Source organism: Orycteropus afer, unplaced genomic scaffold, assembly GCF_000298275.1.
Source record: "Orycteropus afer afer isolate SDZICR_OR568_19922 unplaced genomic scaffold, OryAfe1.0 scaffold00002, whole genome shotgun sequence".
NCBI lineage: Eukaryota > Metazoa > Chordata > Mammalia > Tubulidentata > Orycteropodidae > Orycteropus > Orycteropus afer.
Window position 1 is genome coordinate 16,851,625 of NW_006921589.1, and position 18,655 is coordinate 16,870,279.

The 18,655-nt window shown below is 36.7% G+C and overlaps 1 protein-coding gene across 1 annotated transcript in view; it reads right to left on the bottom strand.

Moving 5' to 3' along the window:
• Nucleotides 1-18,655, bottom strand: part of SPAG16 (sperm associated antigen 16) — a 1,240,018-nt gene that overhangs the window by 324,311 nt on the left and 897,052 nt on the right. Inside the window, exon 14 of the mRNA XM_007959961.2 lies at nt 17,350-17,415. Within this exon, the coding sequence (XP_007958152.2) occupies nt 17,350-17,415 (66 nt within the window). The remainder of the gene's footprint in view (nt 1-17,349; nt 17,416-18,655) is intronic.

Consider the following 18,655-nt stretch of genomic DNA (forward strand, 5'->3'; position numbering starts at 1 on the left):
GCTGTTAACTTCAAAACATCCAGTCAAATTTTTCTTTCCATTTGGAAAAAGATTCGATTTTTCACTTAATTCACTGCCAAATATTTATAGTTTGCTTTACTATGCACGTGGTGCAATTTTATAATTTTAGTTAATTTCAAAATAATCATGTCTTAGATGCTTTTTAAAATATGTATTTTTAACACTTCATGGAAATAAAACCAATCATCTAGCAAAGATGGTAGCAGCACGTTAATTATTTTTCTTAATAACATTGCCCTTTTTTTCTTTGAACATGGCAGAAGAAATTACATTTAGATGCACACAAATTCTGTTAAATGTTTTATTTATTGTGATAGTAACCTAAGGTGTTACACTAGCTGGAAAAAGTTTCTTTTAGAGTGGCCAATTATTATTGATTAATTCAGCGTTCACTGCAATAAATTGATAAGCTGCAATGAATTTATTTCCTCTTAATATGTATGTAAGTACAAGCACATAAATTCATAGTGATTCTTCAGATGATAATTTGTGAGTAAGTTTGTGTTACCATAGTGCTTACATTACTGAGGTGTATGCTTACAAGAATAGGTTATGCCTGGCTGTTGCCATTTCCAAGTGATTAGATAAAATATTCTGAAATCTATAGCTTAATTCATAAAAATAAATTAAAGGGTGGATCTATATATATTTATCTAAAATTCATATCCTTTCTAAGAACTATTGTTTATTTGTTATGTTAGAAAAACTTTTCTTTTTTTTGGATTTTTTTTTCCACTAGAGAAACAATCATGCTTCTTTGAAGGTATGAGATTAAATCAATAGAATGATCTTTGGAGAATGTAATGCTATAATCCCACAAAGGCAGATATTTAAGTCTACTTTTAGCATTTTTGTTGAATATCTAGACACAACCGAGTATTTAAATTAGAAACAAAATGTTCTTTTACTTCCCTGTCTTTCAAATAGTAAGTCAGGGAAGTTTTGCTACTTCTTAAAAAAAAAAAAAAAAAAAAGTATGAAAGCTTGGATTTTTTTAGATTAAAACAATACACTTAGGTTTTGGAAGGCAAATCTTGAGTTATTTATTTATTTACTTGGTAACAACCATTGGAATGAGGGAGGGTGGGATGTGGAGTGTGCTGGTGATTGACATGTAGTGGTCCTGAAGGATGATAAAATTAGCCATAGGAAATTCGAGTACATCCTTCTGGGACATGTAACTTCTACAACATTTTTCTTGCAAGGTCACTGTGAGTATACAAATCAAATCTCCTCTGAAGAGGAAACTGTGCATAGACAAGGAGGCAGTCATTGTTAAAAAACAAGGGGATACTGTGTGGTTTAAAAACAGGAAGACTGTGCATCAGGTTGTGTCCTTTCACCTTATTCAAGCTGTATGCTGAGCAAATCATCTGAGAAGCTAGACTATATAAAGAAGAACTCCACATCAGGATGGGAGGAAGACTAACTAATATCCTGAAACATGCAGATGATACAACCTTGCTTGCTGAAAGTGAAGAGCACTTGAAGATGAAGGACTACAGCCCTCAATATGAATTATACTTCAGTATAGAAAAGAAATAAAAAATCTTCAACCAGACCAGTAAACAATATTATGATCAATGGAGAAAAGGTTGAAGTTGTCAAGAATTTCATTTGACTTGTATCCACAATTAATGCCCACGGAAGTAGCAGTCAAGAAATCTAACAACCTATTGCACTGGGCAAATCTGCTGCAAAACACTTATTTAAAGAGTTAAAAAGCAAAAAATGTCACTGTGAGGGCCAAGGTGTACCTGATCTAACCATGGCCTTTTCAGTCACCACTTATGCATGTAAAAGCTGAGCAATGAATAAGGAAGACCAAAGAAGAATTGATGCATTTGAATTGTGGTGTCAGTGGAGAATATTGAATATACCATGGACTGCCAGAAGAATGTACAAATCTGTCTTGGAAGAAGTATGGTCAGAATGCTCCTTAGAAGCAAGGATGGTAAGACTTCATCTCACATACTTTGGATGTGGTATTAGGAGGGACCAGTCTCTGGAGAAGGACATCATTCTTGGTAAAGTAGAAGGTCAGTGAAAAAGAGGAAGACCCTCAATGTGATGGATTACACAGTGGCCACAACAATGTGCACAAACATATCTATGAATGTGGGGATGGGGTAGAACCAGGTAGTATTTTGCACTCTTGAATATAGGGTTGTCATGAGTTGGAATCTACTGGAAGACACCTAATTGAACAGGAATGGCAAAATCTCCTGCTTTGCCTGTAGTTCCACAAATTAACTAGCATATTACATCTTGAAGTATGGTTCCACAGGGCCATTTTCACACAAAAGTATACAGTTAAGTGGGAGAAATTACATTAAACGGAATAATCAAGTTATCTTGTAATTATCTTATGTCTTCTTTAATGCCCCCTTGAGTTCTGATCTGAAGTGACTTTCTGGTGTTTTCTAATCAACACATATTTATTGATTAGCTCCTGTGGAGAGAATTCCTCAAAGAACTATGGGGAAAGGAAAAAAAAGTGATGGTATTACCCAAAATAATCTATTATGTATGTCACATTAAGGGCATCTTTATATAAATAAATATTTTAAATCCCCAAATAATATTGTGGAGTTATTCTAAAATCGTTTCAACAATCTCACATTTAGTCCATGTTGTTGTTGCTGTTAAGTGTTAGGCACTCTAGTAGAGTCAGTTTTGACTCGTAACGACTCCATGTAATAACAGAACCAAAGTTGCTTGGTCCTGTGCCATCCTCACAATAGTAGATATGCTTGAGCCCACTGTTCCAACCACTGTCAACCCATCTGATTGAGGATCTTACTCTTTTTCACTCCCTCTGAACTTCACCGAGCAAGATGACCTTCTCCAGGTATTACTTTCTCCTGCCCAAAGTAGGTGAGATCTTGTCATCAACGAAGTCTAGCCATCCTTACTTCTAAGGCACACCCTGGTTATACTTCCTACAAGACAGATATTTTTGTTTTTCTAGTACTCCATGGTATATTCAATATTCTTCTCCAACACCATAATTCAAATGCTTCAATCCTTTGGTCTTCCCTTTTCATTGTCCAGCTTTCGCATGTGTGAGGCAATTGGAAAGACCATGGCTTCAGTCAAGTTTACCTTAGTTCTCAAAGTGACATCTTTGGTTTTAGTCAATAAGCATTAATTACTAATTTTACAGTGAAAGAGGGGGGTTTCAGGAAATATGACATTATGATGTCTCTTCTAATTTTTATGGAATCATAAAAAAAATTACAAGTATATGAAATAATCTCTATCTGATTATAGGGGCATGCTGAATGTTAACATTTCTAGGGGATGATATAACCATAAATGTACTATTTCTTTATGTAGTCCTTTACAGTATTAAATTTCTGAGAATAGAACAAAGTAGAAATAAAAATAGAAGAACTCTATCAATTTACTACATTTAAAAAATAACTTTCTAATTGATTACTAAATGCCTGCTTAGGCAGTTTCTTTTTTTCCCCTTCTGCTATTATTGTTAGGTGTTTCTGCTTTCTATCAGAAATTATTTTCTTTGCAAAGTTTTAGATTGCCCAATCTTCCTTCCGAGGAGTGGCTGGTGGGTTTGAACCACCAGCCTTCTGGTTAGTAGTCAAATGCCTTAGGCACTATGCCATCAGAGCTCCCTTTACTGTTGTTAGGTGTTTCTGCTTTCTATCAGAAATTATTTTCTTTGCAAAGTTTTAGAGAGAGGAGGTCATTTTATAAAATACTTAGTTTAAAACTTGTTTATGGTTTGGTGATTTTAAAAGGTAGAAAATTAATTTTGAATATGCTGGTACATTGAAATAATTAAAATTATTTCAAATAAGCATGGTATGTTAAATTTCTCTTGTTTTTATATTCTGTTGTGGTTTCCAATTTCCCTAGCTAGATTGAACCTGTTTTAGTTTTTTTTTTGTTTTTTTTTTATCACACATCTAGAAGTTTTGACTTATGCATCATCTAGGTGCAGTAATGAATAAGCACTGACATCAAATATCAATATTATCTGCCCTGATAAATGGTAGCTGACATCAACTTGGATTATTGACGAAGTAAACAAAATTGAAATTTTCTGTGTGTGTGTGTATAAGTACTGCCTGACATCATTTGTCCTTCAGAGGATCAATGGCTGAATTGCCTAAACGTTATTTGCATTTTTTTATATAAAATGACCAAATAGTGTTACTAAGTACTTCCTTGTTTGAGCTTGGATAGAAAACACAATGCCGAAACTCCATCTCCTTTGCTAAAACAGAGGAAAGACAGCAATTCCAGGAACTTATTTATTCATGATTTAAAGAAAAGATAATGTATTGACATATTTATATCTACATACTAGCAACTTAGGAAAAGGAAGTAACTTATTGCAAATCAACTTTAAAATTCTCAGCTGCTTAATTATTAAAATAAGCTATTCTTGATATGAGGAAAACAAAATACCTACTGAGGTTCAAATCTTTTTTTTTTTTTTCCTTCAGTAGGACTTGTATCAACTTTAATGCAGTTACATAGTTTCTAATTTGAATAATATTAGAATTCCATTTTTGTTGTTAAGGTATAAAATATGTACTGTAGCTTTATGTCTACAATGCTCATATTGCATTGAAGAAAAATATAAAATGGGATATACAGAGTTATATATATGTTGTTGTTATGTGCCGTGAAGTCGGACCCAACTCCTAGCGACCCCTCCTTGGGTTTCTGAGGCAGTATCACTACAGATGTAGATTGCCCCATCTTCCTTCCAAGGAGTGGCTGATGGGTTTGAACCTCCAGCCTTCTGGTTAGCAGTCAAGTGCCTTGGGCTGCTAACCAGAAGGCTGGTGGTTCAAACCCCCTAGCCACTCCTCAGAAGGAAGACGGGCAATCTACTTCGGTAGTAATACTGCCTTGGAAACCTAAGGAAGGGTCGCTATGAGTTGGGTCTATATATATATTCTTTTATTTATTTCTGTTTGTAAAACAGAAATGTCTAGAAATAAATAGATTACTAGCTCCACTGATATTAATAATAACAACAATAGTAGTAGAAATAATAATGATAATAGGAGTAGAAGGAAGAGTAGTAGAAAAGCATTTTCTACTTCCAGGTACTATATTAAACACGTCCTATGTTACTATGTTGCATTATGAGCATTATATTAAAGAATATTATGTTAAAGTTACTATGTCAAAGAGTAAAGATGTCACTTTGAACACTAAGGTGTACCTGACTCAACCCATGATATTTTCACTTGTCTCATATGCATGTGAAAGCTGGACAACGAATAAGGAAGACCAAAGAAGGATTGATGCATTTGTATTATGGTGTTGGTGAAGAATATTGAATATACTATGGATTGCTACTCCTGAGAAGGAAAGTTGGGTAATATACTTCTGTAGTGATACCTCCTTAGAAACCCAAGGAGCGTTTGCTATGTGTCACATCCAACTCCACAGCAGTGAGTTTGGTTTGGTTTTGATTGAAGAATGAACAAATTTGTCTTGGACAAAGTATAGCCAGAATGCTCCTTAGAAGTGAGGATGGTGAGACTACATCTTTCATACTTTGATCATGTAGCAGGAGAACTATTCCCTGCAGAAGGATATCATGGTAGATAAGGCAGGTCAATGAAAAAGGAGACCTTCAATGAAATGGATAGACACAGTGGCTGCAACAATGGGTGTAAGCATGGCAACTGTTGTGAAGATGGCACCGGACCAGGCAGTGTTTTATTTTGTTTTGTTGTTGCTGTGAATCAAATCTGGCTGGATGGCATCTAACAACAACAACAACAACATGCTGAGCACATCAATGTATTATCTAACATTCACTGTTCTTTTTACCATATTTTTACACAAGAGATCAGTGATTTGCTCATATCATATATCTTACAAATGGCAAAGTCAAGATCCAAAAGACACTTGGAGGAGACAAGTATAACAGCAATTGGGTAATTTCCCAACACTCCAAAGACATGGGGCACTATGGTGCCATAGAAGCTGCAGGGCAGTGAATTACTCAATACTGCCCTTCTAGCCATGGTCTTGTAATACTCCCATCAAAAGATAATGAGACTACGCAAATAAGGTAGTTGTGGTCCACGAGGGGAATGAATATCTTGCTAATAATACAAATAAAATGCGTATAAAGATTATGGAACCCTAATAAGAGCATTGGTCAGTTTTGCCTTCCCACTAGGCTTAAAAGAGCCGATTCCAAAATAGAGAAGGGACTTTACAACCACCAAGAAAGAAAAGCCAGAGTGGAGCAATCTCTTGGACTTGTGATCCTGTGCTGGGAGCCTCCTAGAGTCAGGGACAGAGAAAGAGAGCTGTAGTGCCAGAGAGACCATGAGAAGCAGCGGCAGAGAGAGAGACTGCAGCAGCACAGGCAACAGGACCAGGAGACCTTCAGGAGACGGTGCATTGCCTTCCTGACCTACAGAGAGACGAAGCTGAGGACTATCATGCAGGGGGCTTACTGGTGGGGTAGGGTGCCTCCAGGCACCTGGTGGAGTTAGGTGTCCTGATCTATTGAGCTAAGAGGTATGCTTCTTCACCTGTGGGCTGAGGCTTACTGACCTAGTAGAGTGCCTACAGGCACTTACCGGCAAAGCTAAAAGAGCTTTGTAATACTTGCCAAAGCAGGGCAGAGGTCAGGCTAGTCCAAGAGCACCCTTCTCCCCCCACAGGATCAGAGAGAGGCCTGCGGTTGAGAAGAGGCTATCCTGATCGAAGACCTGTATCCTGAGTCTTTCTGATCCTAAATTGTAATTTGTTACTTCCCTAAAAAAAAAAAAAAAAAAAAAACTCACTGCCGTGGAATCAGATCTGCCTCATAGCAACCCCTCTTTGGGTTTTTGAGGCGTTATCACTATAGAAGTAGATTGCCCAACTTTCCTTCTGAGAAGTGACTGGTGGGTTTGAATCAACAGCCTTCCAGTTAGTAGACAAACAAACGCCTTAGGCACTATGCCACCAGAGCTTCTACATTACTTCCCTAATAAACAGCATAATTATGAGTGTTGTCTGTGAGTTCTGTGTGGCTATTGCAATGAGTTATTGAACCTGGAAGAGATGCAGAGAGTGTTTTGGGAGGGACAGCTGATATCAGAAGTGGTAAAAAGGTTGGTGGGTGGAGGCATGTTTCACCTCCACCTCATAGGAATCATCTTTGGGCTTTTGCTGATGGTGATCCTCCTTCACAACGGTGAAGTTAAACAAGGAGGTCAGATGCCTCCACCACACCATTTTCACAGAGGCTTTCTAAGAAGCAGCTATAATCAGCTGATAATTAAGTGACTTGTGCTAGCAGCTTAGTATCTGCAGAATTTAGAAGGTCAGTAAAGTTGAAATAAATAAGAAGCCTATCCAAAATTGTTGTGGCCTGTGAAAGGTTACCATATAAGCAAGCACTATGTTTTTTGGGGTTTTGTATGTATGTGTGTGTGTGTGTGTGTGATTTGAGTGCAAATTTACAAAGCAGATTCATTTTAATTTCAACAGTTCATGCACATTTGGTTTCATGGCCCTGATTACAATACCCAACCATCAAAAACTCTCCTCCCATCTCCTCCCTCTGACTACCCCTTCCCTGTGCCCTTCAAGCATTAGCTTTAAGGAGAAGTTTGAGCAGAAATAGAAGCATATGTTTTTCAGGGAAGTGGGAGGTTCTTGAAATATGTCTGAGTTGCTCAGAAAATGGTTGAACTGAAGTCTTAAACCTATCAGGAAGCAAAAATTTTAAAGTAAACTTTTATAACACAACAAAATAAAAGCCTGCAAATATTCTAAAGAGATTAGACTGAGGAGAAATCTAAATTACAGAGAAGAACTAAGAAAAAGATGAAACGCTTTTGATAACAGCCCTATTTTTCAAATGATTTAGAGGACAAGAGGGGATGGTAGGTAGAAGGAAAATTTCAGCCTTAGTTTTGCAAATCGATTGAATATGACAGCTAAACTGTTTCTAATAAACCTGAGAGTATTTAAATTAGAAGAGCAGGATGATGGAGTTAATGGGACTATTAATGGTTGTATACAGCCAACAAACAAAACAAAGCAAGCACCTGAGGTAAAGCAACAACAAATCATGTAAATGGCAATGTGTGGGTTTGAATCAGAAAATATTATTTAATTGAATGTTTTTAGTTTGGGACAATTTTTAGGACTATTGCTTACATTAACCAAGTCATGCATGCTTTTTATCTCAAACAATGCTGAAGAATATATGTATTTTAAATGGTATAGTTGGCCTTTCAATCTCACCCCCAATTCTACAATTTGTTACCTTAATGTCAAGTTTTTTTTGTGTGTGTTGTTTACATATCCAGTCATAAATACAATATCTTGATGAAATGGGGATGTTTCATAACTTGTAATTTATCTTGGTGACATTTATTCTCTCTCAGTGTTTGTGGATCAGGAATTCCTCAATAGATTGTTGTCAGAACATAGGTCAGGGCTGCAGTAATCTAGAGCCACTGCAAGATGATCACATGGCTCTTGTCAGAAGGTCTCTGTGCCTTTCTTTCTGGGTATTTTCATATCCCTACTTGAGTGAGCTCTGGTTGCGTAGTGCCTAAGGCACTTGACTGTAAACCAGAAGGTTGGCAGTTCAAACTCACCAGCCACTCCTCAGAAGGAAGATGGGGCAATCTACTTCCATAGTGATACTGCCTCAGAAACCCAAGGAGGGGTCGCTATGAGTCTGGTCCTACTTGAAGGCACATAACAACAACAACTTAGCAACTTGAGTGAACTTATGACATGGTGATTTGATTCTTCCACAACAAACAATCATCCAAAAGATTCAGGTGGAAATGGGAATGTTCTTCATAATGACCTCAGAAGACACACTGTCACTTCTGCAGTATTCAACTGGCCATATAAATCAGCTGTCAGTAAATGTGGGGAAAGCACTACACAAGGGTATAAATACCACACGGCAAGGATAATGGGATCCTGGAAGCTGGCTACCCATGACTACTATTAAACAGCTTAAGTTGTCATTAACTAATGTCTCAGAGTTATAGTCACCTTTGCTTGCTGGCGTATAATTATATCAAATCATTATTAATGGCTATAAAATACATTTAAAAATCTTTTTTGATTATTATTGGCTTTCCATTCTAGCTGACCTCTGTTGTAAACAGGCTGCCCCAGCAATGAATTTGCATTAGCATGTGCTAATCAGGATAATCACAGCCGTTTTGCAGTTACCATATTAGGCAAATAGACACTAACCCACATTAGAAAATCATTACCTGGCAATCCTCTGCACATAGTGTTTGGTGCTCAATGGTAATGTCAGAGGAAAGTACATGATTTCAATTACTGTTTGGGCATGAAAAGGAGAATCTCATTTTTAGTCTGGAATATATGTGTGTATACATCCGAGTCTGGAGACTACTGGAGCCAAAACGCTGTCCAGACGGAAGCTGGCCTGAGATGAATCTGATACATGTATGGAAGACAAAGGAAACAGGACCAGAGATCTGATCAATCATCACCTGAGTTCTGCCCATTCTCTGAACAGTACAAATACTAAAACAATACAGTTCTCTTGTTATTTACCCTACTCTAAGTTAGATTCTCCATTATAACAAAAATGTCATCACTGATACAATATAGTAATGAAAATTGTGCCTATTTATTTGCTCGTAGTCATGTATTCATTCATTCCACACATTTATTATATATTAAATACCTAAGATAAACTAGGCAATCCTACTTCCGTAGTGATACTGCCTCGGAAACCCAAGGAGGGGTTGCTATGAGTCGGGGCCGACTCGACGGCAAACAACAACAACAACAACAACAAGATAAACTATGCTAGATGCTGGGCAGAGGGTCAGCAAGAAAGAGGAAGACCCTCAATGAGATGGATTGACACAGTAGCCACAACAATGCACTCAGCTGGCAAGGACTGTGAGGATGGCACAGTCCATGTTTTGTTCGGTTGTACATGGGATAACTATGAATTGTAGCTGATTTTATGGTACCCAACAATAACAACAACAAATGCTAATTTAAGATTCACCCCTCTGGTGAAGGGGTTAGTATATTTTTGGCTATACACAAAATAGTTGTATCATATTAGGTCAAACATGACTTTGTTATTATTTTATTTGGAGAAAAATTATGATTGAAGGAGATGTGTCTGGGTACCAAATTGAAAAGAGGTGGATGGAGTTGGTGAATTTTATGTCACTCTGGTCAAACTATGGTGCCCAGTTTTTGGTCAAATACTAGTCCAGAAGTTGCTATACAGTATGTATATGTGATTAGTATATAAATGTAGTCTCTGTGTGGTATAAACAATAAACACAGTAAGCTGCTAACTGAAATGTCTGACATTTTTGTCTACCCAGAGTGGCCTCTGAAGAAAGGCCAGTCAACGTACTTCTGAAAAATCAGTCTTTAAAAACCCTATGGACACAGTTCTAGACCGACACACATGGAGTCACATTTTATTGTTGTTAGGTGTCATTGAGTCAGCTCCGACTCATAGCAACTGTATGCACAACAGAACAAAACACTGCCTAGTCATGCACCAGCTCACAATCCTTGCTATGCTTGGATGCATCGATGCAGCCACAGTGTCAATCCATCTTTTTGAGGGCCTTCCCCTTTTTCACTGACCCTCTACTTTAACAAGATGGTATACTTCTCCAGGGACTAGTCCCTTCTGACAACATGACCAAAATAGATTAAATGAACTGTGGACATTGTCTCTTCTAAGGAGCATTCTGGCTGCACTTTTCCAGGACAGATTTGTTTGTTCTTCTGACAGTTCATGGTCTTGTCAGTATTCTTTGCCAACACCACAATTCAAAGTCACCAACTCTTCTGTCTTCCGTGTTCATTGTCCAGCTTTCACATACATATTAACTCACTGCCATCAAGTAGGATCCGACTCATAGTGGAGTTGCCGTGGGTTTCCAAGGTGGTATCACTACGGAAGTAGATTGCCCAACTTTCCTTCTGAGGAATGGCTGGTGAGTTTGAACTGCCAGATCTTGGCTTGGGTAAAGTGCATCTTAGTCTTCAAAGTGACATCTTTGCTTCTTAACACTTTAAAGAGGTCTTTTGGAGCAGATTTTCCCAATGCAATATGATGTCTAATTTCTTGACTGCTGCTTCCATGGGTGTTGACTGTGGATCCAAGTAAAATGAAATAAATTCCTGACAACTTCAATTTTTTCTCTATCATGATGCTACTTACTGGTCCAGTTGTTAGGATTTTTGTTTTCTTTATGTTGAGGTGTAATCCATACTAAAGACTGTAGTCTTTGATCCTCATCAGTAAGGGTTTCAAATCATCTTTAGTTTTTCAGCAAGCAGGTTGTGTCATCTGCATGTCACAGGTTGTAAATAAATCTACCTCCAATCATGATTCCATATTCTTTTCAGATAGTCCAGCTTCTCAGATTATTTGCTCTGTGTACACATTGAGTAAGTATAGTGAAAGAACACAACCCTGATGCACACCCTTCCTGATTTCACACAACGCAGTATTCCCTTGTTCTGTTCAAACAGCAGCTTCTTGGTCTATGTACAAGTTCCTCATGAACACAATTAAGGGTTCTGGAATTCTCATTCTTCATAATGCTATCCATAATTTGTTCTGATTCACACAGTTCAAAACTTTTGCATAGTCAACAAAACACAGGTAAACATCTTTCTGGTATTCTCTGTTTTCAGCCAAGATCCATCTGATATTAGCAATGATATCCCTTATACCACAACCTCTTCTGAATCCAGCTTGAATTTCTGAAAGTTCCCTGTCAATATACTGCTGCTAATATTTTGAATTATCTTCAGCAAAGTTTTACTTGCATCTGATATTAATGATATTGTTTGACAATCTCCACATTCTGTTGTATCACCTTTCTTTGGAATGGACATAAATATCAATCTCTTCTAAACAGTTGGCCAGGTAGCTGTCTTCCACATTTCTTGGCATAAACGTGTAAGTGCCTCCAGTGCTGCATCCTTTTGTTGAAACATCTCAGTGGGTGTTCCCTCAGTTCCTGGAGCCTTGTTTTCTGTCAATGCCTTCAATACAGCTAGGACTTCTTCCTTCAATACCATTGGTTCTTGATCCTATGCTACCTCCTGAAATAGCTGAACATTGACCAACTATTTTTGGTACAGTAATACCATGTACTCCTTCCATCTTTTTTTGATGCTTCCTGCATCATTCCAGGGGTCAGCTTGAGTCAGGATCATTTTGAAGGCAACTGTTCTGTTTTCTGCTTTTAACATATACATCAGTGGCCTTAAGTAAAACAGATTACGATCTCCATAATGTGGTGAGCCTCATCCAATCAGTTGAAGAATTTAGGAGTAAAATCAGAGGTTTCTCAAGGAAGGACTTTGCCTTCAGACTGTAAATAGTCCATATTTCTCTCTCTCACCATCTGACCTACTGATTTGGAACACAAGACTACTGGAATTTACAGTCTTTTGCCTGGAACTACAGATATGGGACAAAGAGTCTGGAATTTCTAGCTTGTCACCTGATATACAAACTTTAGATTTGCCAGCCCTCATAATCACGTAATGCAAATATATATTGTGAGTCAATTCCTCAAAATAAATCTCTATGAATGTATGTATGCATGTATGTGTGTATTTTTATGAATGTATGTATGTATGTATGCTTAACCACTACACCAGCAGAGCTCCTTACTTATTTACATATATATATATACACATACATAAACATATATACATACATCAGAGCTCTTTACTTACATATACCCACACACACACACACACACACACACACACACACACATGGAGCTCTGTTAGCACAAATAAGGAGCTCTGCTGGTGTAGTGGTTAAAGTATTTGGCTGCTAACCAGGTCAGCAGTTTGAACACAGCATCCACTCAGTGGAAGAAAGATGAGGCAGTCTGCTTCCATAAAGATTTGTAGCCTTGGAAACCCATCTTTGGGGGTTGCTGTTAGTTGGAATCAAGTCAATGGCCGTGAGTTTGGTTTAGGAGTTAGCACAAATGCTTAAGCATTCATCTTTTAACTGAAAGATTACCCTACAGCACCAGAGCCCCTTGCATACATACATATATATATATATATATATATATATATACACACACACACACACACACACACACACACACATACATTACATACAGGTCAAGCTCACCTAGCAGCTGCTAGGTGAGGACATAATGATTTGTTTCCATAAGAATTACAGACATGACAAACCTATGGAGTCAGTTCTACTCTGTCACGTGGGGTTGTTATGAGTCAAAATTTACTCGATGGCACACAAGAGCACATACGTGTGTATACATATGCTACACACACACATTACTCGTTCTGCATCTCTAGAGAACGCTAAGACAGATATAACATCCTATAACATAAGATGTATTAATTGTAAATACAATATTTAAGCTACAAGATTACATATATTTGAAACTAAAAGCAATTTTAAGTAAGTCCAAACTAAAGAGGAAATCAACAGTATATAACAAATAAGAAAACTAAGATAGCAAATATCTCTATGGGAGACGAAATGCTAGAGTTTTAAATTACAGAAAATGTTGGAACATGCCTGTATGCAGATAGAATAATGTTGCAGAAAAGTGAAGACTAGGGATAACTGAAAACGTAAACTTATGAAGAAGGTGGGAGAGAAGGGTATTTACAGTATACTTGGAAGGATTCAAAGGTCTTATACTTAGTTGCTTATACTCCTTCCATGATTCCTACAGGGAGAGGCAGAAGATACCTGGAGATAGTGTTTGGAGCTGTGGTAGGTAGTTAGGTAGGGCAATATGAGATTTCTTCTCAGTTAGCTTCCATTTTTTCTATAAAGAATTTGAGAGTTTGTGTAGGAGAAGGGTAGTGAGAGCATGAGAAGGCCTGAGGAAAAGGTATAAAGATAATCTAAGATAAATACAAAAAAAGATCATCTTGTGTTTGAGTAGAAAAATGAACATAATAGAGAAATATATTTGAAAAGTTGGGCACTGATGAGTGGCCATTTGTACATTGGGGTCATAAATTTAAAGTGAATTCTTTAAAAAAATCTACCACTTTGATTGTATGGTTTTCCCTAGCATTTTTAATGTATTCCAGTGCAGCCCAAAGAACATAGTTTTGCCAGGTAAGCATTGCACAGGAAATGAGGTCAAAGTGAGCTAAAGTCTTTTGCAATGGAATTGCTAGAATAATAACTAAGGAAGTTTGGCTGGGGTAAAAATGGTAAGTGAAGGCAGAAGGGGTGATGTGAAAGAGTAAGAGGTAGTTTTCATAGATTAGAGATCTCAGTGAGGCGAAAGTATTGCTGTATTGGGTTTACATAAGTGAGCTGGAAAGCTAGAGCTAATTTTTAATGTGCACCTAACTTCACAAGGCAGCCACAGTATACACACTCTGGCTGTATGTCTTTCAGAACAGTTGGGAGTGTCCACAGAGAGATAGAGGCTCCCATCCCAGTACTCTATCCCAAGGGCCAACATCAGCTCCTGAAAGACCTGACAGAATCTCACCCCAGTCATACTACTTCAGGAAAACTGAAAGCCAGGGAGACACTGCTCATTCTGCTATGTCGTTTGACACAGCAGTTTTACATAATTTTACATAGTCTCTCCCCCCTCCTTTCCTTATATTAAATTCCTTGTGTCTGCTAATATTTAACCAGCAATTAATGTGAGCTATTTTTAAAATAAAATTTTGTTTTTCTTTACAAAATGACCTTAATAAAAATTTTTCATAGTTCTTTAGAATTTTTCATTACTTAAAAAGAGGCTCAAAGTAAATATCTACTTCAAACAGAAAAGTCAATCAGAAATAAATACATCAGAGCTCTATTCCTGTGCTGTAGTGAGAAATAAAATTTAACCTGCCAAGTTTTTTAGGACCATTAATAAATATTATCTATTGTATATCTATTTCTGTGATTCTTGGTTGCTAACTACCTAACACTGAAGTTTACATTTGTGCTTTCTGCTTGCAAATAAAAAATTGCAACATTTTGCTAAAACTGTGTTTATACAAATAGCTAAATGCAATTTTAACTAGTAATCTAACATGAATGCATATCCCTAAAGGCATCAAACAATTAGCAAGGCTAATACTAAATAATTCAAACCTTTGCCTGCTATTTATGCATTGTATGGTGCATTTATTACCATAACTTTGTCTGATAGTTTGTTTTAATGTGAACTGTGTCACAATGCCACGTTCTTGAGAGGTTCTTGAAAAGTCCTTGTGTTTTTCAGTCACTGCTGCTTCCCAACTTGCTGCCATTACTTAGCAAATATATGAAATAAAGCACAAAAAACTGGTATGTGACCAAATTACTATTTAAGAGTGTTAGTCATCCAAATAAAACACTGTTTTCTCAATAGTTACTAAATTTTTGTGGCAGAGAGAAATTAATGGTAGATTTCAATGAGGCTTTGGGATGTTGATTTGAAAGAGTGTTTTAATACTCCTCTCAGTATGAACAAGATGTGTCACCAAAAACTGGTTAGACATTTTGATATTGGTCATCTGGACCTCATATTTACCATCCTGCTCTTGGAAATATGTATATTTAATGTATGTCTCCCTTAACTGCTGATTCAATTAACCCAATTTGGCAATTTCCATAGTTTTTAATTTTACTATTTAGTGTGTTAAATGGTATATCTTTGTCAGTTATGACATTGCTTACAATAATAATAATCTTGAATTATAAAATAATAGCTTATTTCATTTAGCTTCCATTTGACTTTCCTAGGCCATGTAACTCAGAAGGAAGATGGGGCAATCTACTTCTGTAGTGATACTGCCTCGGAAACCCAAGGAGGGGTCTCTGAGTTGGGTCTGACTCGACGGCACATAACAACAACAACAACGACAACAACAAGGCATGTAAAGGAGCTCTGGCAGTGTAATGCCTAAGGCACTTGACTGCTAACCAGAAGGCTGGCAGTTCAAACCCACCAGCCACTCCTCGGAAGGAAGTTTGGGTAATCTTCTTCCATAGTGATATTGCCTCAGAAACCCAAGGAGGGGTCACTATGAGTCGGGTCTGACTCGACGGCACATAACAACAACAACAGGGCATATAAAGCTATGTAATAGAATTTTAAGAACAAATATCCTGTATCATTTGGGCCCAGTGTGCTGAAATGGCTCTATAATCTGCTAGAAATAAAATTCTACCTGATAGCCAGAGCCAATCCATAATGTAATACTTTTCAACTAATTGACTCACTAGAGTCAATTAAATGGAATATTCCTTAATATGATGAATCTGTTAAAACATAATTGTGGTTGAGCCCATCATTAACATTCACAAGCTGACAATGACAGCAGCACAATTTTAGTTAGTGTAATCAACATTCCTTTAGTAGATATAATTATAAGTGAGCCTTTTTCCCTTTTCTAGCAGAATAATAACAGCATGATAGTAACAGAATTTTGACTATGCTGTCATTTCAAAGTTAGAGGTAAGTACTCTATCAGATTTTTCCCTCTAATTGGAAAATAAGAGGAATTTGAAGTTAAGATTCTTACTCTACTTGGAATTTAGAGACAAAATGTTAGCTATAATTAAATCATAGAGCTTGAAGGGACTTGAGAGGTCATCTATCTAGTCTCATCACTTTCATAAAGAAGGAAAAAACTCCACCCATCCTTCCATTATTGCTCTCTGAACTTTTTCAAAGATATCCCCAATTAGCTTAGCAATTGAAAGCAATGTTTAATAATTTTCATCATTGGTGAAACCATCCTTAGGTCTGAACATCTCAAGCTGCAAATAAGCCACTTTTGTTATATCATCAGTTTATATGAAGAAGGATATATCTTAAATCTTCATCACAAGTAACTGAAAAGCTGCCAAATCAAACTTGCTCTATTTTGATCTAATAAATAAATAAATAAATAAATGCTGCCTTAACTGCTTTTTTTTTTTTTTTTCATTTTCAGCTTCTCTTTCAAGCATCTTAGTTATTTTTATGATGCATCACTACAGTTTACAAGTCTACAACCCACTCTTTCTTGAAGCCCAAATCAGATAATGTGCTTTAAGCATGTGTTTAAATAGAATTGAGTACACAGGAGAATTTGTTATCACTCCTGCCACTGCATATTGTGTGTGTGTTTGTGTGTGTGTGTTTTAAACTTATTTTTATGCTAACCTGATGTCATTCTTTTATTTGCATGTTATCTATATCATTTCTTGTGTTCGTAATTAATTTCAAAATTTGCTTTCCTTCTCATCCTATTAATATGCCATTTCCCATAGTTTTTTTCTCTAAAATTTATTTATACCTACAAAGCATTAGAAGAATTTATTGTGAGAACTGAACTCACCCTGGGAGTGAAGGTGGCATCATTGACAGAATGCATGTGACCATAAAGTGACTGCTCACATTTACCCTAGGAAGACAAAACAGACACAAAATCAAATAAATTCCACTTTGATATGTAAAAACAAATTAAAGAATAGTACATTTTATTTACATTTTAACATAGTTTTTTATTCCTATAATACAATCAATACACTCACAAAACAGAAAATATTAGCCTTTTATCAGCTACCTTTTAGAAGCAGACAGGGCTGTGTGGGTGAGTGTGATACCGGTACTGGTATCTACTCAGAAATTCTCGTGCCCGTACTTATACCTTTGGACAGGTGGTGAATTCTTACTAAATTTTGCAACTGGCATGCTCTTCAAGCCCTGGAGCAAGGAAGAAACCCTTGTAGGTTGATTTGTATTCAGCACAGCATTTCCTCTACAGCTCAAGAAAGGGAGCCTTTCTTTATTCCTTTTCTTTTAAATTATGGGATCATGTTTTAATTTCTGAATTTTTATAGTTTAGCATTAATATTATTACATGTATAAAAATACTATAAAACATGCACATTGATAAATAAAAAATAAACATTGTGTGTGTGTGTGTGTGTGTGGAAATTATACATTACACATACCTATTTAGCTCATTAGGAGCTCTGGTAGCATAGTGCCTAAGAAAGCTGGCGGTTCAAACCCACCAGCTACTCCTTGGAAGGAAGATGGGGCAATCTACTTCTGTAGTGATATTTCCTTGAAAATCCAAGGAGGGGTTGCTATGAGTCGGGGCTGACTTGATGGCACATAACAACAACAACAACATTCAGCTCATCTTTTCTGAACTATAACAGGCATTAAAATTATCTGCAAAAATCTCTAAGGTTCAGTTTACATACTACTAGGAAAATAGAACCAAAATGAATTATAAAAAGGATCTAAATATGGGGCCTTTTATTTTGACACCAATATTCAAAAGACATTCCTGGCTATTTTAGGGAAATAATACAAATTCTTTAGGAAAAAAAAATGAAAAAATTATATCTGGATTATTGCTTGGAGATTCTTCCTATGGGCTTTGAAATTCAGATTTAATTCAATAATTTATTCAATCAAGTATGTGTATGCAATTAATGTAACTCAGGAACAATTCTAAGTGCCTAGGATATGTGAATGAATAAAACAGATACTCTTGTCCTCATGGACCTTATATTCTAGTGGTGGCAGAAAGATACAAAAAAATAAGCATATGGTGTGTTACAATATATAAAGTTCTGTGAAAAGAAGAAAAAAGGCAGTAAGGGGTATCGTGAGCTCTAGAGTTAGAA